Source organism: Thunnus thynnus, chromosome 24, assembly GCF_963924715.1.
Source record: "Thunnus thynnus chromosome 24, fThuThy2.1, whole genome shotgun sequence".
Lineage (NCBI taxonomy): Eukaryota > Metazoa > Chordata > Actinopteri > Scombriformes > Scombridae > Thunnus > Thunnus thynnus.
The window spans coordinates 4,568,116-4,591,146 of NC_089540.1; the positions used below are offsets into that span (position 1 = coordinate 4,568,116).

The 23,031-nt window shown below is 40.5% G+C and overlaps 1 protein-coding gene across 4 annotated transcripts in view; it reads right to left on the reverse strand.

Annotated features, from left to right (window-relative positions):
• Nucleotides 1-23,031, reverse strand: part of nid2a (nidogen 2a (osteonidogen)) — a 43,088-nt gene that overhangs the window by 17,684 nt on the left and 2,373 nt on the right. For 3 of the 4 annotated variants that reach the window (XM_067583374.1, XM_067583373.1, XM_067583371.1), the window contains exons 2-14: nucleotides 21,680-21,874; nucleotides 21,098-21,208; nucleotides 11,722-11,823; nucleotides 11,452-11,591; nucleotides 10,759-10,885; nucleotides 10,308-10,649; nucleotides 9,615-9,726; nucleotides 7,732-7,771; nucleotides 7,423-7,532; nucleotides 7,149-7,282; nucleotides 6,878-6,989; nucleotides 6,112-6,312; nucleotides 5,791-6,021 (exon numbers count right to left, since the gene is read on the reverse strand). In XM_067583374.1, the coding sequence (XP_067439475.1) occupies nucleotides 5,791-6,021; nucleotides 6,112-6,312; nucleotides 6,878-6,989; nucleotides 7,149-7,282; nucleotides 7,423-7,532; nucleotides 7,732-7,771; nucleotides 9,615-9,726; nucleotides 10,308-10,649; nucleotides 10,759-10,885; nucleotides 11,452-11,591; nucleotides 11,722-11,823; nucleotides 21,098-21,208; nucleotides 21,680-21,874 (1,957 nt within the window). The remainder of the gene's footprint in view (nucleotides 1-5,790; nucleotides 6,022-6,111; nucleotides 6,313-6,877; nucleotides 6,990-7,148; nucleotides 7,283-7,422; nucleotides 7,533-7,731; nucleotides 7,772-9,614; nucleotides 9,727-10,307; nucleotides 10,650-10,758; nucleotides 10,886-11,451; nucleotides 11,592-11,721; nucleotides 11,824-21,097; nucleotides 21,209-21,679; nucleotides 21,875-23,031) is intronic. The other variant, XM_067583372.1, reaches the window with a different exon arrangement.

The window sequence follows — 23,031 nt, forward strand, 5'->3', positions numbered from 1 at the left end:
TGAAAGTGATCACTTTTGGAGCAATGTAAGGACACCTCAGTGAAGAGGATTTAGTACCACGGATAAAGGTTTAAAAAACAAAAAAAACAACAACAGATTAAAAACAAACCATACAAGCAGAAAAAAGAAACACTGTAGTATTTGTCTTCATAACCACAGAAACTTCTCATTAAAAAAAAAGACACATGACAAGAAAAATGAACTCCACAACTGCACAGACTCAAAATGTCCCGAATTAAGATGAATTGAGCTCTGGATTATTCAACATTAAAAGTACATGATTACAAGACAGCATAACCAAACACACATGTAAAAATCACCCCAGACAAATTCCCATAGGATGGTTTCCTCTTAGGAAGTGGCTCCCTTCATGTTCTCAATATTCAACATATGGATAAGGTTAGACACACATATACAAGAGAGACAGAGAGGGGGTGATACACAGACAGAGGGATGAGTGAACGGATGTGTGTTGGTGGTTTTCCTCATACCACTGCATGGTGCAGACACATGAGACTATTTCAAAAAAACAATTCTCAGACTCATTTCTGGCAAATTAAAGAGAAAAACAGCATAGTAAAGCAAAGCACTGGGAATGATTACAAAAGAATGTGAGAGACTTAAAATATGTTAATGACTGACTAACGCACAGCATTTCTCTACCTCAATTTACTGTCTGCTGAAATGCTGTTTATGAGTATTGGTTTTTAATTTCACTTCAATGTGCAAGTGCTTTTCTAAGCATGGTTTAAATAATGCTCTAAATATGTCAAATTATTATTGGTTTTAAGGGAAAGTTATAGTTTCATATCATTCCAAATGTGTTTACTTTAGATTCAAGGAATATATTTATATAACATTAAATTATTAATAAAAAAATACTGCACTTCTGATTGATAACTTTGTTGTCACATTGTTTAAATATTTCTCCAAAAACATAACATTTTTCATTTTTCTTATCATGTGAGTTTCATCGGAGAACCTATGCAGCGCCATCTAAATATTATTCCAAATATGGCACACTTTCAGTGTCTGCATAACTTCTATTTAAGGAAAAAGTTAGAGGCTAACATTTGGTCATAATGTCTACATATGGTCAATTATCCACAAGAATAGGTGTGATGTGAACCCTCAAAAAAAGAAAAAAAAGAAAACTACACATTAATAATATCTGTTTTTAATGATGTTTAAAGTGTTTTAGGATGGACTTTTTCTTTACCATCAGGGGTATCTTCCCACAAACAACATACACACTTACACCTAAACAAAATCAAACACACAGAAATTGGGCACAGCTTGCTTCCATCTCCTGAGGCCAGAGACCAATTTTGGCTCATTATCAAAGACAGAGAGAGAGAGAGACAGAGAGAGAGAGAGAGACAGAGAGAGAGAGAGACGCTTCAAAGTCCCAAATGTGGCCGGGAAGAAGGGGAGATGAGAGGGCGAGATACTCATGGATGGGAGAAAAGACAGAGATAATTAGAGAGAGCGAGAGAGCGAGAGAGAGAGAGAGAGAGAGAGAGAGAGAGAGAAGGCGAGTGGGAGACAGGGGTGGAGAACACACACACACCATCAAAGCGATGAATGCAGTTTCCCACCTGTTGCTTTTTATAAAGCCCCTCCATGCACACACACACACTGGGTTTACAGGGGTATAGCTATAACGCTAACAAGATGGCTAAGGTGTACTGACTACCCGTAAAATCCAACGACCCACCCTTAGTGCAACACAACATTATCTATCTATCCTCACTTACTTTTACTACGAAATGAAATGGCCTGAAATTTAAGAGAACATGTTGTTTAAAGCAATGAAAGCAGCGTGTTAGCAGAGTTAGCTTGTTAGCAGGAGCGTGGGTCTTTCAATTTGAGAGCGTGATTTATTGATTTCACGTTCCAATTTTGTAATTCCACACCTGGCGCTGACAGGGTTATTGCACAAAACATCCAAGAGCAGAGCAGAGCAGAAATCTGAGAGCAGATGTTTCACGAGCGGACAGCAGCATGAGTGTGAGGAGAAGGACTCAAGCTGGAGCAGGAGATCTGTGCAAACAAAAATATATCTGAGTAGATATCTGAGAGCGAATCTAAGCGTAAGCAAGGGCTTTTTGAATGCAAGGGTTTGAGGGAAAGAATTACAAAATCTGAAATCAATAAATTATGCTCTCAAATTGAAAGACCAAAGTGAACAAAGACAGGAAAAAAGCCCCATAGTGGGCGTTCAGGCAAAATATGATCCAGAATGTCCAGTTTGATAGGTAGTTTTGATAGATTCATGAGTTTAAAGCACTGCACAGCGCTTAAAAGGAGCACCCCGCAAGACAGATGTGCGCATTAAACAGGCAGGGAAGGTTGAATGAAAGATGCTATTGAGTTGCATTGTGGGAAACGTAGGATCCAGACTTGTGCTAGGAGCTAAATGTCAGGATATCTCAATTTTGACCATTCTTCTTAAAAAAAAAAAAAAGTCCACCAGCTTTGGGGCATACAGGTAACCAAATGGTTAAGGTGCATACCACATACCTTCCACCATTGTTTCATTTCATACCGCACTCTCCCCTCATTACCTGTCTACTTCTCCACTATCAACTATCCTATAAAAAATTTACTTTTACTTTATTTATTTCAGATCTAGCACTGAATCTGAAGCACTGAGTTAGTTAAACTGAAACAAATGAGGGCAGGGTTGTACTGCTGTCACTGTAAGAAATAAGACTGGATGTAACTTTAATCATCCCCATGTGGGAATGAGGTGACTGCAGCAGCAGATAACAGCATAAAGCAAACAACACATACTCAAAATCTGGTAAATGTGTTCCCTCTTTCTCCGTGTCTCTCTTTTTCTCTATCAGTTCAATGATTCTCATGACATCACGGAGCAGCTATTCTGCCCAGCAACCCCCCCGCTAGAAAATCTGTCATTGGCTGGGATATTATTTCCCAGAAAGTGTAAGACCCTTGAACACACACACACACACACACACACACACACACACACACACACACACACACACACACTTAACCCATGTTTACAAAACCCCTGATCCCCGAAAGCTCTTCCAGCTGTGTTCTGGCTGTACCAGTGTGTGTACGTGCGTGCGTGTGTGTGTCCGTGTGCATGTGCACGTGCGAGATGCTTCATCATAACGTTTTTAATCAATGTGTTGACGTCTAAATGACAGAAACTTGGTCTGGATTCAAAAACTGGAAGAAAAAAAAAATCCAACTCAATCCTCAAACTCTTTCTTTCCTCTCCATCTCCCGAGGTCTTCTGTCAATTTTCAATTCAATTTAAAGGGGCTTTATTGGCATGAAGGTTTCAAGAACAATGTTGCCAAAGCACCAATGTACAATTTATCCAAATATTTGGACAGGACACAGGTACTATCTGGTTTTCATCAGATACACTGGGTAAAGAAAGCATGACCACTGCGTGTTGACAGAAAAAGAACACGACACAAGTTCATGCTGCATATCTATACACATTTCCATATTTGTATAAACTTTCTTTATTTCTGCTGGTATGTGGCGAGAAGATGAGTGCAGACGATGTGTGAGAAGATAAAAATGAAGCAAAAGGAGGAGATGGAAAAGAAAAGTGAGAGAAACCTTGCATGTAATAAAATATAATTAAAAAGAAAGCTGTGTTACTGGCTCAGCTACCCACTGACTGGGATCCAAGAGAACCTCTGGCTGACACTGGCTGAAGCGCTGGATTTACCACTCACACGGGTGCAGTAAAGACTTTACAACCATGAAAACATAAATGAAAAAGGATGTATTTAAAATACCTGTCAGCCACACACACACACACACTTGCAAGTAGAGATACAGCATGTCATGTATTAGTGGTGATTGGGTATAAATAAGTTGTAATTGTTTCTAGAAAGCACTTATAGTTGCATTTACTGCAGCTGTATCATAAATCTACATCTATGTATATAATAAATTGTTAAAGGAGCAGTATGTGGGATTTAGTGGCATCTAGTGGTGAGGTTGTAGATTGCAACCAACTGAATGCCCCTCCCCCTCCCCTTCCAAGGTGAACTATGGTGGCCGCGAAACTCATGAAAAACGTGAAAGGCACTATGTAGAGCCAGTGTTTGGTTTGTCCGTTCTGGGCTACTGTAGAGACATGGCGGTGCAACATGGCAGCCTCCGTGGAAGAGGACCTGCTCCTTATGTAGATATAAAGGGCTCATTCTAAGGTAACGAAAACACAATGATTCTTATTTTCAGGTGATTATACACTAATTGAAATGTACTTATAAATATTATATTCCATTTCCGCCAAGTCCGTTCCACTAGACGCCACTGAATTCTACACACTGCACCTTTAATCTTTGTGTTATAAAAGACAAACTGAATTTCATATAACACACACTTGAACACTTGGTAGATTTAGGGAACACACACGATTTGCGATCTAATGCCACAGAACCAAACCAATCTGGTCAAAATACAAAGTTCAGTTGTGGTTGTGGTTGTGGTTTTGAGTTCTGGTGCCACCAAGAACTTTCCAAATTCCAAACCCAACACTGAGGTGCAGATTGGTATAATGGTATTAGAACTCGATGTGGGGACTCTTCTCTCCAAATTCCTTTTATCTGTTTATTTTTCCTCATGCTAAAGTCTTACGGAATATGACTGCTTGACCAGCTCATTTTACAGGACAATGTCAACACTTTGAGTAATAAATGACAATCATCTGTATGAGCGAACCAAACTTGTGCAAATTTACTCGAATATTCAAACACAGCTGGTTACAATGATCCATAAAGTGGTGTGTCTGCGGCTTTTGGTAGACAGTCAACCCAGAGGTAATACAGACATTTTAACATTGTTTTCTATGGTTTCAATAAATAATTAGCCCCCAGCATGCAGCATGTGTGTTTGAAGCTGAGCTCTGTCCAACTCTGCGCCGTGGTTTGGCTGAGGTTTATGTAGCAGCATTGCAACAATTACTAGGTGGTCTGGTCTGGTTGTTAGTTGGGGCTCTGGAGGAGAAAACCTCACGTTTTCGACGCCTCCAGTGCGTTCGCCCACTCGAGATTGACAGTGATGGTCTGGAACGGATTTAGGCTGTCACTCACTTACCCTGCTCTCGATATAATGGGCCGCTGTTGGCCTTTTTTAAAGCAGGACATCAGCCAGTCAGTGTCGTCCACCTGACCACAGGTAATTTGTATATTGTCTAACCCTCACACAAGATTGCATTCATGTTTTAATGATATTGTATATTTCAGATCTGTGACCAGTTTATTATTTGAGTTTCAAGAATGTTGAATACACTCACATTTCAATATTTTAGCATTTCTCAAATTAGTTCTGAAATGTGGTGCAAATTGTTGTTCTGAAGCAGTACACTATATTCTAGACTGTTTTTCTTTACTGTCGTTTTTTTCTTTCGATGTAATATGACTGTGTCTGTCTCTTGTGCATGTTTTTAATGACAGCTGGCTTAAAACAGATTGTCATTTGGGAACAATTAAGGTTTTTGTCTTCCATCAGTTTTACTGTCCTGAGGGTGTAAAGCTTCTGAAACAACATTCAGATCATTTGAAAAAACTACACATTACAATTAAAATCCCATTTAAATGCTACTAATTATTCTGGATGGATGATAACATTGAATACTTACGCAGAATCCTATTCAGGCAAGGAGATTAAGATCGTAGTATTGATCAGTTCCACAGTAAATATCATTTCCACTGACTGGAACACATCTGGTTTGTAATAAAAGCCAAACATCTGCAGGCGATGTGTCCAACTAACCCCGGTTTGACTCACCTCCGACTGGGCTGATCTTGTTGGTGATGGCATATCTCAGGATCCGCTCCTCTTTGACATACACCACAAACGCTCTCTCCATGGTGATCTGCAGCGTCTCCACGGCCGCGGCGCGGTTGTCATGCCGACAGTCGCGGTAGGTGATGTTCTGCTTCAGCTGGAAGGAGAAGGACTCGGACCCTCGTTCTGCTGAAACAACTGAAAACTCTCTCACGGAGGTGGAGGTGACGACTGTAAAAAGAGACAGGGAGAGGTTTTAGGTAAGCGGGACGATCAAATGTCAGGTATCTACAAATTGTCTCTTGTGGTTGTTATGGTTACCGGATGGGTAGTACTGGTAGGTTTCCTTAAAGGGATCCATGGTAACTTCGGCTCCAGGGGGTATGAAAGGCACGTTGCCGTTGACTTCAGTATCCACGGTGAGGTGGTTGTGTTCGTCGAGGCCACGGCCCGTCTGGATGATTGACAGACGCTGGTTGCTGGGGTAAAAGATCACCTCTGCACGACGAGTGAACTCTGCGCCTGGAAACACAATTATTCAACTGATCAAACCATCAATCGATCAATACTGCTTTTGTTTGTGTATTTATAGATTATTTTCATATTGCAGACAGACCAACTGTAAAGCAGTTGCATATCATAAAAAAGGAAATGTCTGCAATCCTTACATTTGCACAGAACACACACACACACACACACACACAAACACACACACACACACACACACACACAGCTGCTTCCTATTACAGAGGGGAGGTGGAAGCTTGATATCACATCACATCCCTGGAGACAATACAGCTGGCTGGGAGACCAATCACACACACACATACACAAGATGTCCTCGCCATAGAGGAGTTCCCCCATCTCGCTACAGATGTGCTCATGAGTCAAGATGTACAAGGCAACACATGAACCAAACACAGACACACACACTTGTTTCCATCACTTCAGAGGACATTACATTGACTTACATTCATTTCCTGAAGACTTACCTTAACCCTAACCATTACCACTACTTGTCTAACCCTAACCCTGCCCTTGAGGAATACCTAGTACACACACACACACGCGCACGCACACTTTTTACCTGTGATTTTGAATCCTGCTTGGCTATTGGGCAGCTCCAGAGCAAACAGCCATCCAAACAGCTCTCCTATTGGTGCGACCGGCATCAGAGCCCAGCCCAGTGGCTCAGGTACCTGACCAATCACATCAAATCAGAGATTAACAATGCAAGATAAGTCATATAAAAAGTTGATTTAAAATTCATTTAATTAATTCATATAAAAAGTTGATAGGTTTTTAGAGACATACAGGCATAAATATCATGTTGAAATGTTTATTTTTCAGACTCCTACCTCGCTGATGGCAGTGTACGCCCTCCCATCTCCCACCACGATGTAGGCGTGGAGATCGATGTTGTTCAGGTCCACTGGAGTTGATCCTACAGTCAGTGTACCGCTCATCTTACCGCTAACACGCTGGGGGGCACCTGGAGACCAGCACAGGGGTTACACAAGAAACCACTTCAGTGCTTTATGATGAATTGAATTTTAGCGTTTGAAGAAAAGTGTTTTACTGGAGTCAGAAATCTGACAAGAATAAGATGTGAGTTCAGGGTAGTGCTCTAACCCTCAGGTAGACAGTGGTGTCCGTTTCCATAAAAGCCAGGCTTGCAGTGACAGCAGAAGCCTGTGGCATAGTCAGAGCAAAATGCATTCTGGGAGCACTGCTGCTGGAATCTGCAAAGAGAAAATTTGGACTGAATTAGTCCACTTTTAGAACTAACTTAACAGTTTTTCTCTAATTCAAGTGGAAGATTCACAGACAATATTGAAAAATCTTCCTTTTTTAGAAAGTAAAAAAGGTTCAGCCCCCCCCTCCCCCCATCCCAATAATTTTCATACAGTCCCTAATCGAGTCATGCTAGTCTTCACATACCTGGCACATGTTTCCTTGTTCTCTGTCGTGTACTGAATCACTGAGAGAGAGAGAGGAAATCAGAGGATATTTTTATTATTATGCATCACAAATGCAATACAATAAATGCAGCTGCAATCACAATGGTAATAGGACAAAACACAAAGATGTATATAGAGACCAGTGTTGTCATTTGCAATGGTCACAAAGGTTTTACATTGTTCTTGATTTTATATGATTTTTCATGGCTTTTAACTTCTGTCTTCCCTCAAATAAAAGTTCAGTTTAATTGGAAAGAAGAAATGGAAAAATGTCAGAGAGAAAGTATTAACTGTTTCTTTAAAAGGATAAATGGACAGAAAGAAACACATCAAGATGCCACTTGGAGAGAAACCAGCTGTTGCAATCCTGCATCCCACACCCACGCATACAAATTACTGTTGCTTCATGTAAAATGTTTCAACTCACATTTCAGAGGCCTAAACTCTAAAAAAAAAAAAAAGAATCCAATAAACTGATAAAGTAACATTCTGTGATATGTACAATATATGTAGTTCATAGAAGCTTTTACATGTGCTGTGCTCCAAACTCTTAAAATATCCTCTGACACACAGGAAGTGATGCGCTCTGTTGATAATTTATTTTTAATAAACAGAGAAAGAACTGGCCAGTCAGGATGGAAAGAGCCAGTCACCATTGCTGAACAGACAAAATGTGAATTACACGTTTGTCTCTCACAACATTCCTCAAACCGCTCAAACTATGAGGTCTCAAAAGCAATATCATTTTTAGAAAATGAAGCCATTCATGTAAATGCAAAGCCAAAACATTGAAAACTGGATCTGTTGCTTCAACTCCTCAAGGGTTACCGATCCTGATTCCAGTTGTTTTTATTAGACTCAAAACACCACATGGAACTCACACAAGTATCGAGTGAGTGCTTTGCTCTCTCCAGTTTCTCTCCTTGTATCTCTCTCGATTTCTCTTTTTGGCAAATAGCTGATCTGGGATCAAATTGTAGCGTTCTATCATCCTACAGGGCCATCGCACACTTTCTCTCTCTCTCTCTCTCTCTCTCTCTCACACACACACACAGATGAACACAGGATGTCAGTACATTTTCTCAACAACTGCACACACACACACACAGGGGAGAAGTTGCTGTGCTTTTACACACGCGCATAAACACACACACACGTGTCAATGCTGTGGTGGGAAAATCACATAGCAATATCATTATGTGTTTTTGTCATTAACATTAAACCCATGACAGCATTGAAACATGTAGCTGTGTATATTGGAAAATTAAGCTTTTTCTTCATTTTTGATATTTTGACATTTTGGATATACACATACGACCAAAACATCTCTTATGAAGTCATTTTATTAGTATATTAAGTCTTAAAAAGCTTTTTTTCCTAAAAACAAGCAAAGATTATTAATGGATGTAACAAATCAACATGTGTCAAAGAAATTAGAAAATGTTTTAATACTGAGAGAGATTTGCTAAACTAAAAATATGGGCATTTCTAAAAAATCATTGACAAATATTTGAGTATTCTAATAAAAAAAAAGGTATTTCATCACTCTAAGCTGAACTAAATGACCTAGTAAGATGAACATTTTCCACACACACAGACTTTCTGACCCTTATGTAACTAGGCAAGCTGACTGAGAGCACATTCTAATTTACAGCAAAAACCTGTGGGAGTAGTTGCAGGGGAGGGAGAGCTGGACACACACACACCTGGGAGCTGCCCAGCACAACGGCAGTATTGTACTGCCAGCTGCTGAGCGGCTCTGCTGCAGAGGGCGAGGTAGTGTTACCCTCCGGTTTCTCCCAGCGGCCGTTCCTTTCATAAGTTTAGAAGACAACTACATATATAAAAAGGTTTGTCTCTGACCTCCTGTTTCGAAATCAACGTCGTCTTCATCCACGCTGACCACGTGACCTCCGGGGGAGAGAGGTGGTTCATTTCTGTGAGGGGGGTAGACATCCACCACCTCCAGAGGAACCTACAGAGGGAGATACAGGGCGCTATGTTTAGCTTCAAATATGTTTTTCCTGTTGTTATTGAGAGCCAAGCCAAGATTTTTTAACTGTTTCCAGATGCTATAAACCAGAGAGCTATGACTGGCGTATACCTTAAATATTGTATACAGTATGTCGGGTATTTGCCGGCGTTTTGTTGACAGCACCATACTGACTCCAAACAGCGTTCCATTATAACCGCAGAATTTACAAAAAGCCACTACAATTTCAAATTATTATTACAGAACTCTGACAGTCCTGACAGCACTGCCAGTTTAAATTCCACTTTTTTTCTGTTACCACTGCAGTAAATGAAGCTTTCAGAGAATCTGAATATACTGCCACACAGTGCTGCTCTCTCCAGGAGTAGTCTCATGAACTAATGTCATACAACACAAAAAGACGGTTTTGTAGGTTTGAAATGTTTGCAGTTTAGCCGTTGTTTAAAAAATTAAACAGCAACACAAATACCAGTAAAAACCTGATTCTGGTCCAGTAATATACAGTTGTCTTAAGCCAATAGGATTGCTTGCCTAGCATTTCATTTGCAGGGAAACATTTTTACCTGTGGTGGATGTTCCTGGGGCTGCTGAGCACCTCCCGCTGGGACGTTCTCTTGAGGATTAAGAGGAGCGTACTGCCTCCCTGCTGGCTCGAAACTGTACCTGGGTTCAGAGGTCAGCGGTACATCTTCACTGCCGTATGATACCTGACGAGCAGAATCCTCTGAAGGAGAAGAGGGAGTGTCAGGGCTTCCTGGTTGAGGGGACTCAGAGAAGTCACTACCAGCAGGGGCTGGATGGAATTCAGGGTCCCCACCTGTCAGAGGGTAATCATCTTCCTCCTCTTGGTTATCATGGTCAAAGCCATTGTCTGGATACTCATCGTACTCAGGGGTGGTGGTGTCCTGGGAGCAGAAACCAAGGAGGAGTTAGAGGAGTTTTCCTGCACGTCGTATCACTAAAACAACTCTTGACTGTAAATGAAATTTGAATTGGACAGAAAAACAACATTACCGGGGAGATGCCATATAAAGATGGAGTAGCAAGGAGGCCCCCAGTGGATGCAGGAACAATGTTGTCGAAAGAGTAACGATTCCCAGTGTGGAAGAGCCATACGCCTGGAATTCCAGTATTACCAACCCTAGAGAGGAGCAAACCAGTCAGTGTATGCTCACAGTCCAGTGTGTGTTCCAAACTCACAGGGTTATGTCGTTATACATGTTATTAATTACACCTGCGCTGGCACTGCTGAGATGAAAGTCTGGTTGGTAAAAGGTCAATTACTTTCAGGTGTAAAACAAATTCTGGCAGTCATACAGGAGGCAATTAGCTCTAAGCCAACAGTGAATGAATGGCTTTTTTTGGACTTGTACCAGATTTGATTTTGTGTTTAGATAGTGTCAGTTTGTCAGATAGCAAACCATACTATCTTGTTAAGTATGACTGTAAACACATTTATTTACCAAAGTATCTAATTTGTTTGTTTGAAGAGCTAATTAGTTTTCTGCGCCACATACTTAACCTCACCTTAGACACAAATTACATCATCAAAAACTGAACTTTAATTTACACAAAAACATTTTATTAGTTATTTAGTTTTTCTTCTGGCTATGTTGCTAGCCACTATTTGCACACGGCTAATTCTCAGATTACATACAGCGTTGTCAGATGTGGTTTTTAGGATATTTGAGAAAGTGCTTTACTTACTGGTAGAGATTTTTAACACTCTGTTCATCGCTGGTAACGCTGTAGTGAGGTCCTTGTTTTCGGTTAAAGAACATATACACGATTTCTCCTCTGCTGAAACCAACTCTAGCAGGAAGCTCTATCTCAACATTATAAGACTCCTAGAAAGCAGAAAACACAAATATAAATATAAGAATAGCAACTTTTTTTTTTCTAGACTTACAGTAACATTATATTTCTGCCGAGTAAGTGCATATAAAACAACCGAGGCCTTGTTTCTAACCAGTTTACCTTGGGTCTTGTCCCAAAGAAGTTCAGGCCATCTTGAGGGTAGAGAAAGAGAACGTAGGAGTCGGTTTCATCATAACCAATTACTGCCTGGAAAGTATTGACCTAAAGAGAAGAGAGGAGAAACAGTGTCAGTCTGAACCAGACAAAAAAAAACTGTGATAAAAATAAAATGTAACCGCTAGCAAGGCTGTTTCACATGCAGTAAGCGTGCATGCAATAAACCCATTAGTCTGTCCTCACGTTAATATATTCGAAGAAGTATATGGCGAGAGGAAATTGAGGTTTTAAAAGTCTGTTTTTTTATTTGATAGATTTTAGAGCATAAGATGTCATCACCAGATGCTGTAAGTATGTTCTGAGGATACTGATTGAAAAGAAATGTGCCCTTCTTGGACTGGTATGACCAGTAGCTTACGGTGGCTAATGTTAGCAACCTTTAGATAGATATTGCTGTGTAACTGGCATTACTGAGTCAGTTTGCAAGCTTTCTCAACTTGTTCTACTGCTATTCTAAGTTTCTGTGCACCACAGCTTAACATTTAAATAGGTTTACCGCAGAATTGAATACACACTCATACACCAATTGTGGCAGAGATGAGACGCCAGCCTGACCATCAGGAGCAATTTAGGGGTCACAGCATTGAATCATCAACAGTGTAATACACCGCTCTACCTCCTAAGTAAAAAAGTAAAGCAAAAAGTAAACAGCTCAGCATGTAATGTGTTGTTTCCTGCATGTGGTTCCATTTCCTTCGCTTAATCAACTGACTGAAGTACCACTATCCTGTAATTACCACTTATAGCCACATTGGCCACTGTTCAACCAAACTTACATAGTCTTAAAAGTCTCATCTTCTCAAATAAATAGTTTTTTTCAGTCCCTGATGTTAGAAAGCTTAGCAGCTTTCTTGTATTCAAATACTGTTATATAATGACTTTCAGTGCCTCTAATGTCAGAGGGATGAGGTCACCACCTGTGAGTGGAGCTCAACCAGAGTCAAATTATTTTAACACTCACTCTTCATATTTAAACTTCACACTTCTCCTCGCACCTCCTCTCTCCTCACCCCCTGTATCTCCTCCCCTTCCTCTCTCATCTCTCTCTCTGCTGGGATTCGTGTTTAGACTTCTCACCCTTCACACCCTCCCCTTCTTCCTACCACCATTTATTGACATACTGACCTCAATCTGGGTTTCCAAACGCGTAAAATATGATGAATTAAAATAGGAAAGATGAATAGCTCTTTTCTGGAACCTTTTACGTTGAACTGATGAATCAGGAAACCTTTTCTACTCCATCTTTTCTAAACAGAAATGAAGTATGTGGAGGCGTCCGGCCCACTCTGCCTCCCAAACCGCAGTTGAAAAAACACAGATTTAGTGAATGAAGGGAAGGCTGTGAGTGATCCCATGTTGTTTTCCTTTGGGATAGAATCTGATTATCTGTACATACACACATACACATACACACACACACACACCTCGCTCTCTCAACCCCCAGCCCAGATGTTGATCTCCACAGCTGTCTTCCTGTGTGTCTGGACATCTTTCATGATGATGTTACAACATGCAAACCAGACATTGTTACGGTGTGAGACATGGGGTGCGCACACACACACACACACACACACACACATACACACACACACACATACACAAGCACAGATGTCCCTCCACCTATGTTCATCTCATGTGAACGTATGTATGTGTGTGTGTGTGTTCCTAATTGTTTACATCGACATCTTTAAACTATCTTCTTGTTTGTGGGCGTGGAGGACTTTGTAGCCTGCGGGCTCTATGTAATTGGTGAGGAGGGGGTCTTTCTTTTTTCTTTCTTTCTTTCTGTCTGTCTTCAGGAAAGGAGGAGACGAAGCCGGGAAGAACAAGAAGGAATCTGCTTTTGCTTTGTTTTTAATACCCCTTCGAAATGTCTTCTCTCCTGCTATCCCTGCTAAAGGAAGAGGAGAGGGAAGAGAGAAGAAGAGAAGCAAAAGGAGGAGAGGATAAAGGGAGAGAGGAAGAGACAGATGGAGAGATGAAAGGATGTGGGGGGTTGACGGAGCTAGGAGAGAGGCCCTAGGTCTGGTTTACAATGGGAGAAAAATAGGGAGACAGATAAAAAGTTTCTATCCATTAAAGGAATAGTTCTACATTTTAGGAGATGCAATTCTTTGTTTTCTCAGCTAACCTGCTGCTGGCTCTAGATTCATATTTACCCACAAATATGAGAGTGGGTTATTATGTAACTCTCAGCAAGAAAGTGACAACCATTTCCCAAAATGTCAAACTATGTCTTTAAGGTGTCTTCTCCATCCCTCCTCTGTCTGTGTGGTCATTTGCTGTGTGTGTGTCTGTGTGTTAGCGAAGTAGTGTTGGTGTACTTTACAGACTCACAGCTGGAAGACAACAAATTGCAGCCAACGCACATCAAAGACTTTCAGACAGTGTGTAGCTCAGTATGTATGTGTGTGCTTTGACAATCCCCCCCTCTCCCCCCCTCCACCACCACCACCCACCCACACACACACACACACACACACACACACACAACCCTCAACCTCCCCACAGGCATTTTGTCACACCTTTTTTTTTTTTTTTTTTTTTAAAGGAGTGTCCTCACACACACTGACCAGACACAGACATTAATCGTCTCCGGGAACGACAAATGTTTGTTAGGGAGTAATATTAGTCTGCTGCACAGTGGGGAGGTTTGAGAGTCTGAAAATAAACAGGAAGAAAACACATTTCTGATGTGCTGGATATTCTGTATAAAGGCGCTCCTTTTTGTTGAGTTTTGTGTCTGTTTTACAAGCCCCCTGGTTGGCCTGTTAGGACGTGTGTGATTACTGTTCTAAAGTCTCAGCCCGTTAAACCTCAGTTCTGTCCCCTCTCTGCGACCACCTGTGCGTTAATGCAGCACAATTCCCTATTCAGTTGCTCTCTTTTATGGAACGTTTTACATATTCTTTACTTCCTGTATACCAGGGAGTCTTTCCCAAGCTGCTGCGCTGAGGTGCTGATCAAATCGTTATTTAATCGACAAAGTTGTTTGACATAAATACTTATTGACTTCTTAAATGTATCAGTATGGTCAGACGTCGGTGCGAGTCGGATGGTCGAACAGCTTCAGTAACACCTCCACTAACACCTTTGCAACGTCAGAATTGAGAAACCAACAATCCGACATCTACCACCACTTCTCAGCGCCACTGCCCCAGTGTGTGACTTCTCTTTTCATTTTTTACACAACCAATAATGTCACTTTTCTTGTGTACAATCAAGTGTGACAATATGAATGCCTTCCAGGAAAGACTGTGCACCATCATCCTCGTACTTAAACAAACATCATACATATCTTTGACATCAAGCTTTTGTGTGGTCATTCGAAACAGCTATAAATGTTTTTGTCTTGAAGTAGTTTGTTTCAAGTGTACCCCAGCCTTAACTCTACTACCAAGCAACCCCCAACCTTTATTGTCAATGCTTATATAACTGTTTTGCAAAGCCTCAGTTTTTTTTGGGGGGGGGGGGTTATGCTAACCTGACATGGAGCATGGCTGTATACATTTTACTGGCTTAAAGGGAAACTTTGGTATTTTTCAATCTGAACCCTATTTTCCCATCTCTTTGTGTCTAAGTTACTAATGGGGACAATTTTTGAAATTGGTCTAGTATTGAGCGAAAAATGCTTCAGCCTGCAGCTGCGAAACAGGCTGTAATGTAATCTGATGGGGCAATAACACCCCATCAATGTACATCCACTAAAAGTGCTTGATTTTGGAAAGGACCATACAGAGAAATAAAATGTTTTCCTGTACCTTTCACTTGATCTGGCCTGTTTGTTATTATGTCTAACCAAGTCTCACTGAAAGACATGTCTCATTCTGAGTGTGAGGAGGAGTTTGTTGTTTGTTTTGTTGGAGTACAGAAAGCGTAGCTTAGCATTATCTAAAAGATTTTCAAAGTCATGGTTGAATATTTAGCTGATTTTGATAATATCTAAACTTTTGTGAGATTTCAGATCAAGACTTCTCCTTTAGCCAGACTTGGTTAGACACAACGACACAACAGACCGGATCAAGCGTAAGGTAAAAAAAAATGTTTTGTTACTTTTTATGGTCCTTTCCATAATGTTGTCAGACACTTATAATAAAAATCCGAGCCTGTCAGTGGCAAAAACAAGCACTTTTAGTGTTACATTGACGTACACTGACGGATGCAATTGCCCCAGCGGATTACATTACAGCACATCTCTCAGCTGCTGGCTGAAGCGCTCTCACTCAATACTGGACCAATTTTAAAAATTATTGTCCACATTAGTCACTCAGACATAAAAAGATGGGAAAATAGGGTCCAGTTTGAAAAATACCCAAGTTTCCCTTTAATGTGGACATACTGTAATACACACTATTCAGGTAATACATATATATGGTGGAAATATAAGTTGGTCTATAGACTTTATGGTCAACAATTAATATTTTTACAGTAAACTCATAAGGAATCTATTAAAGGTCTTTTCTTTTTCCAACTTTTGCAGCTACCTTTGTGTACCCTACAGCAGCTGTAAACATGTATCAGATGTGGAATAAATTCTGAGAAAATTGCTCAGAAAGCTGTTTAGCCAAAGACTTTTATTTCTAAACAGTCACACATTAGCACCTGTGGAACCAGATTATTCATTCAAGTTCCCTGTATTGTTTACTTTAGTTTTTAACATATTTTAGTCTTGTTTGGTCTTGTTAAGTATTTGTTTATTTATTAGTCCAGTTTACTCCTCCATAAAGAAGTTTAGTCTACTTTGCCATACATAACTTCAGCTGAAGATAATTTAATTGACTTCTCATGTCATCTGCGTTTTGTATAAAAGACTCAACATACTATAACAAATGTTCTGAATCATGTTATGATTATCTAAAGCTGGATCCCACTCTGGGCAGTCTGGGACATCCCGAGGAAGAAAGAGACATGCGGAGGGGGAGACACACAGAAAGAGGGATGTCAGAGTGAATGTGCTACACTTGTTTGTTGGTTGCTGGTTTTTCAGTTCGTTGGCCGCAGCACAGCTGCAAACAAGCAGAGAGAGACAGAGAGCAGCTGCAGTCCAGTTGCCAGTCTCACCAGAGTGCTACAAACGGAACTGCCTACAGCGTGGGAACTGGCACACACACATGCACACACACACACAATCACACACACACACACAGGCTTGTGGCCAGGAACAGTCAGTATTTTGCTGTTGTCATATGAAAACCTCTGGTCCAGTTTTTTTAACTTTCCTGTTATAACTTCAGCTGCACTCAAATGGATCCCCTGCTCTTCTAAGGTTTGAGGAAATTGTACAACTTCAGGGCTTATGAAACCATTTTGATCAACTTAACAGCATATGGTGGGTAAAACCATAGCTGCTTTTCTTAGATCCTGAAGGGTTTGTGAACATGAATATCTTTTCCGCAACAAACCAGAAATTAAAAAACCATGACTGTACTAGTAATTAGTAAAGCCATCAGGATCCCAAGTCTCAGTTTTGTGCCAAGTTAACTTCATGTGTACTCCAAGTCTCATAAAATCATCTTCATTTTAGTGGCTATTATGCAGCTGTATATCTATATGGCACACCCTTTTGTTTCTGGTTGAGGTGTAGACTATCAGCTCAATGGTCCCATGTCATCAGGAAGGATTCACATATTATGAAAGCTGAAGTTCAATAAGAGTCTGCTTTGAACTAGGATGAACATATTTCAAGGGATGCCCCCTGTGTCACTGCAAGGGAGCCCCCAGAAACAACAAATAACACTAATAGAAACAATGGTTCCTATTGTGCTACAGAAAAAAGAGAGAAGAGTAGAAAAGAGACAAAAAGAAAAGAGGCTAGAGGAAGAGAAGTTAAAAAATATAATGAAAGGCAAGGGCCAAATCCAACAGAGGAGTCCATTTATTCATTAATTCAGCCTCATCTGACCTTGTCCAGCAAATCACAGTGGACACGTGACATACTGTTCATCCTACACGTTCCTTTTCACACATGTAGCTTTGAAGAGAGCCTGAGCACAAAACAGACAAACTGGTGTACTGTGGTCATATGTAAAATCCCATTCTGAGGCCAAATCCACAACAGTAACTGTCTCTGTAATATAGTGTATATTGTAAGGCATGGCACTCTTGTTGAAGGTTAGATAAGAGGGTTAGATGACAGAGCCAAGCTAGCTGTTTCTCCATGTTTCCAGTATTTATGCTAAGCTAAGCGAATCGGCTGCCGGCTGTAGCTTCATATTTAGTGTTAATAGTCTGTAATACTGAACATGCTGGTTTCTACAGTTCGATTAGCATCAGATTATTACTCCAGAGTCCTCAAAGCCATTGTGTTCCACAAAAACAAATGCTGCTTAAACAGAATAGTTTTGGAAAATTCACTTTTTGCTTTCTTGACAAGAATTATATGAGAGAATTGATACCACTCTCCTGTCTGTATGTTAAATACAAAACTAGAGCTAGCAGCTGATTAGCTTTGTTTAGCATAAAGCCGTTCCAGCACGTAACTCCCCATAAAACCCCAAATTGTAGTTTTTTACATTTCGGCTTTTGTATGGGTTAAACAAACAAGATATAACATGCTAGTTTAAAGGTGTTGGTAGTTGGAATTTTTAACTTTGGAGTGAGCTGTTGCTCTGTGTCCAGTCTTCATGCTAAGCTAAGCTAAGCTTTGCTGTGTATAGTGTCATATTTAGAGTCGTTGTTGAACTCTCAGAGAGAAAGCAAATGAGTTTACTTCCCAAAATGTCCAAAAAAGAAGTGTGTGAACATAAACAACCTCCGTGCAAAGCCAGAAACTGGAAAATTAAGATTTTAATCTCGTGATAGTATCAGCTATTAACTGAAAGCATACAACTTTTAAATATGCAACTAGTACAGAATGCAAGAGGCTCATGCAGCATTCTGCAGGTAGGAAGTTGATTTCTACTACTTAAAATAATGACATTCGTGGGAGTGGAAGATAAACTGTGTAACAGTGTTCACCAAAATGACAGGTTTCCTCGTGTTATTACTAACAAGCTGCTCAAAGTAAAGCCTGATCAAAACATCTTAAAACATCAACATACAGAAGGCCAGAGTCTCTCTGCAAATGGCTCTGGTCATTAGCAGATTGAGCTCCATGGTGGTAGATACAACAGAGTTTGTGTTTTAGGTTTAAAGTGAAGCAATTACTTTCCAATTATGATAATACCCACTTAAATTTCTTGAAAACACAACCCCACTTATTTAGGGTGTTAACCGTCTCTGCTTTTTCTCCACTGCTCTTCCCATCTCTATATCCGACCCCCAAACACCACAAATTCTGTCCCCTCCCCCCAAACGCTACCCCCCTCCCGCCCCCCTCTAATACACATCCTGACAAACACACACACCTCAAGTTAATCAGTTCACACACATACCACTCTACCCCCAGCGCACCCCACCCAGCACCTCTGGCTAATCACTTCAAAGGAAGATGCTATCAGTCCAAAGAGAGACCCACTGAAACAAGTCCAAGCCGAGACCCAGGCTGCTCCAATCTAACAAGCCAGACCCCTTAAATAACGAAACAAATCCCCTCTTAGTACATGTAAAAATGTTTTAAAAACAAAGAAGTGGGCACCAGGCTCTAATCAACATTTTGTCGATAGTGGACAGAGATTTGGAAACCTAACATAATTCAGATATTTGAGGCTTAGAAAAGATGTAATCGCAGTTCTGTCCAATTGGCAGCAGTGCAATCAAAATCAGCTGTGGGTATTGAGAAATGCTGTAACAGGTTTAATGCTGCGTATCCCCACACAACTATTTGAATGTTTAGCTTTCGATCAATCAGGAAGAATAAAGGAAAGCCTAAATGAAACCAGACCATGAGAGGAACAAGGACAAACACAGATGAGAGGGAGGAAGAGACTGAGATCCCCTGGGGTTTTTCCTTAAATCTCCCACTCCCCACTTCATCCCTCCATCTCATATGATACAAACAAGGAACAACAAAGCACTGTCTGATTGATAAGTTCAGTAAGTCCAGCTTTACTTGGCATCTTTCCCAAAGTTTAACTCAAACAAACCTTCTACCGCTCCCCTAGATGACCCTGTATTTTTAAGGTTTTCTGAGAGAACTCCTAGGAAACTGTTGGGAAGCAGTTGTAGATTATCTTCTGTGGCTCTCCAAAGTTTGAAAAAATTAACCCTGGTGATGTCATAGTGATGTCAGCAGGGTTATCTCAGCATAGGGTTTGAGACATACATTGTCAACCGGAAGCCTGGAAGTGTGGGGTTTGAAAGAAGTGGCCATTTAGCAGGCAGGAAGGCTATGACATAAGACACAATTGAGATGCATTGTGGGAAATGTAGTAACCAGTGTTTTGGAGCTCCACTCATAATAGGGACTAAAAGTCAGGATGTTTCGGCGTCTTCAATTTTCTTTTTTAATCTGTCTCTTGTGAGTTCCCCAACTTTATGGAAGAGCAATACTAAATTTCTGGAGCTCCCCTTTAATTATTTCCAGTTAGTTACTTGTCAAACCTAAAGACTTGTTCAGTGCATTGCAGGTAAGCTGAACATGCAAAAATGTTAAATTTGTCTACAGGAAGGCGTGCAACTCAACAAATATGGAGAGTTTCTAATAATAAATGAATAGTGAATAGATGTCTGGGTTGGGTTTACGTGGAGCTTCTTTTTCAAGAAAATTCCTGTTTTACCAATAATTAGTGCCATAGCACACACTTCTTTCTAGGTAACTTCCTGGGAAATTAGCACTACATCCACATTGAGCTAAGACACAGACACTCAGCATTTTCATTTTCCAAGGACAAAATTTGTGAAAAAAGCAATAAATTTGTGAGGAACTGTGAATGATCACCATGGTGAAATTGGGTTGTTGGAGAAGAGTACTTTGATGGTAAACCAAATTATTAACTGGTAACTGGCTGACAAACAAGGGGAGGAAGTAATGTCCAACAGAGCTTGACAGCATGAGTGGTCAAGGCATGTTTGTGTCTACCTGTGTGTGAACTGAAGGAGGGGGATAACGAGTCAGAAGGGGGGTGGGGGGTGGGGGCACTTTGATGACCCTGAAAGATGACCTATGACCCCTTAAAAAGGTTAAGAGGCAGATTAGGAGGGGAACGGGGATTACAAATAGACCCCCCTCCCCAGGCTGATTACAAGTGATGCACAACCTCCAGGAATTTGGGATTGTGTGTCTCCCAAGAATCAAAACTTACTGAGAGATACGCAATGTCAATGTTTCCTCAAGAGACAAAAACAAATTCTGATAACATGCATGAATTATTGCATGTTTTCATAATTCTGACAAGGCCTGCAGCCCACATCCATCCATCCACACCTCCATCCATCTTACCTTGTTTGAACGTCCAGTGGTTCGTTCCTCATATGCCGCAACGTTCTCCCATGTTGCCACCACAGCATGCGTGGGTGTGAATTTTGCATCAGGGAACCCTCGATGTACTTCCTGGGTGAGTAGATGAATGGATGAATGCATGAATGAGGGAGGGACAGAAGGAGAAAAATAAAAAAGGAAGGAAGGAGTGTGTGCAATGGATTGAACTAATGGATGAAAAAAGGAAGAATCCAGATCTGTAGTTAAGTACAGTGGAACATGTATTTATCTTGACACGTAATTTCAGCCTTTTTTCTATCTTGTTGTAAGACAAGGAAAGTGTGTAAAACAGTGAAACTGTATTGGAGGCTATTTTGAGTGACCTTTAACTGAACTGTCATAATTCTTCTTGTTTTCAAAAAAATACAGTTTTAAGAGATATTTAGTTATTAGTTTCTTAAATATGACATATTTGTTGCAGTTTCATCACCATGTTTAGACCTATTATGGGAGAAATACCCCTTTTTCTTTACAGAAGTGATTACAAAGTGTCACATTTTTCCTCTTTCAATCTTGATTTCACATTTCACTGGACAGACAGACCTGGGCGACTTTGTTGAGTACACTGGGTATTTCGGTCACCCGGTAGTAAATCTGTCCTCGTTGTCCTTTCTCGTCGCTGGTGTCAATGTCAGCCAGGAACGGGGCCACCACGGGGAAATCTGTGGGGAAGCCATCGTCAACGTATTGTTTTTCCATCAGCAGTTCCTGGGTTGATATGATACCGTTGGTGGCCACCTAGAGAGAGTGAAATCACAAATTAATAATGAGCCCAGCTGCTTAATGATGGCTACCCCTGGTGTGCCTTCAGACCGCCTAGGACCCCTGAATACTTCAAAACCCATCATAAATACCTGCAATCCTCTAGGAAATACCCAAACACCATCATGAACCCATGGAACCTTCTAATGAACCCGTATCCCTTCATAAACCGCTGGAACCTCCTTGGGCACTGTTGGAACCCCCTCATGGACCCCAGGAACCACATAATGAACCCCTAGATTCCCCTCATAAACCACAGGAACCTCCTCAAGGACCTCTGGGGCTCCAACAAAGATCCCCGGGCCTGTTCGCTGATTATACTTTAGAAACATTCAAACCACATTCAATTGTCACTGACTTTCCTCTTGATATATTACACTGGATAATGGACCATGACACCTTCTGGTCAAAGTGTAACAAGTGTTAATGTAAAGCAAGGTTTGCAACACTTGCATTAAACTTCCTACAAGTAGCAACTACAAGATGAAAGTACTGCTTATGTGACTTTTACTTCTAATGTAGTATTGCTACTTTTACCTAAGTAAATTATCTGACTATTTCTTACATCACTGGATTTATTTAAACTAAAAGTTATTACCGGCACAATTTATTCTTGATTGCAAGTCTGTTGACTTTCGACATCTGTTGAGTGCCACAAAATAGATTTTTTACATCAGATATGTTGAGATTTCTTTTCTTCAAAATTAAACATTCTCTGAATGTTTATATTCATGCAGACTCTATGGGGAAAGTATATTTATGTTGGAGCATTTGGATCTATTGAATCTAATACAAACATAACAGGAATAATTTGTGGTAACTTCACTGAACTGTGTAAAGCTGAGACAAACAGATTATAATGAACCAAATGGCCTGTGTTCTCAGTGTCTTGATTGGATTTTCTCCATTCAAACATATTCATAAAATCGCTCCATTTGCCACCACCACTCTACTGTGCAGCTTGTTCAACAGCTGCACATATCACCTGCAAAATGTTAACATAAGAAAATAATTTTATGCTTTCATAATCAGGAACTCCTGTGTGAGAATAAAACACCACACCAAACAGAAATGTTAACTTTCCCATTTTCAGCACTACCCTAAATCCCATTCACAACTCTTTATCAGCACTT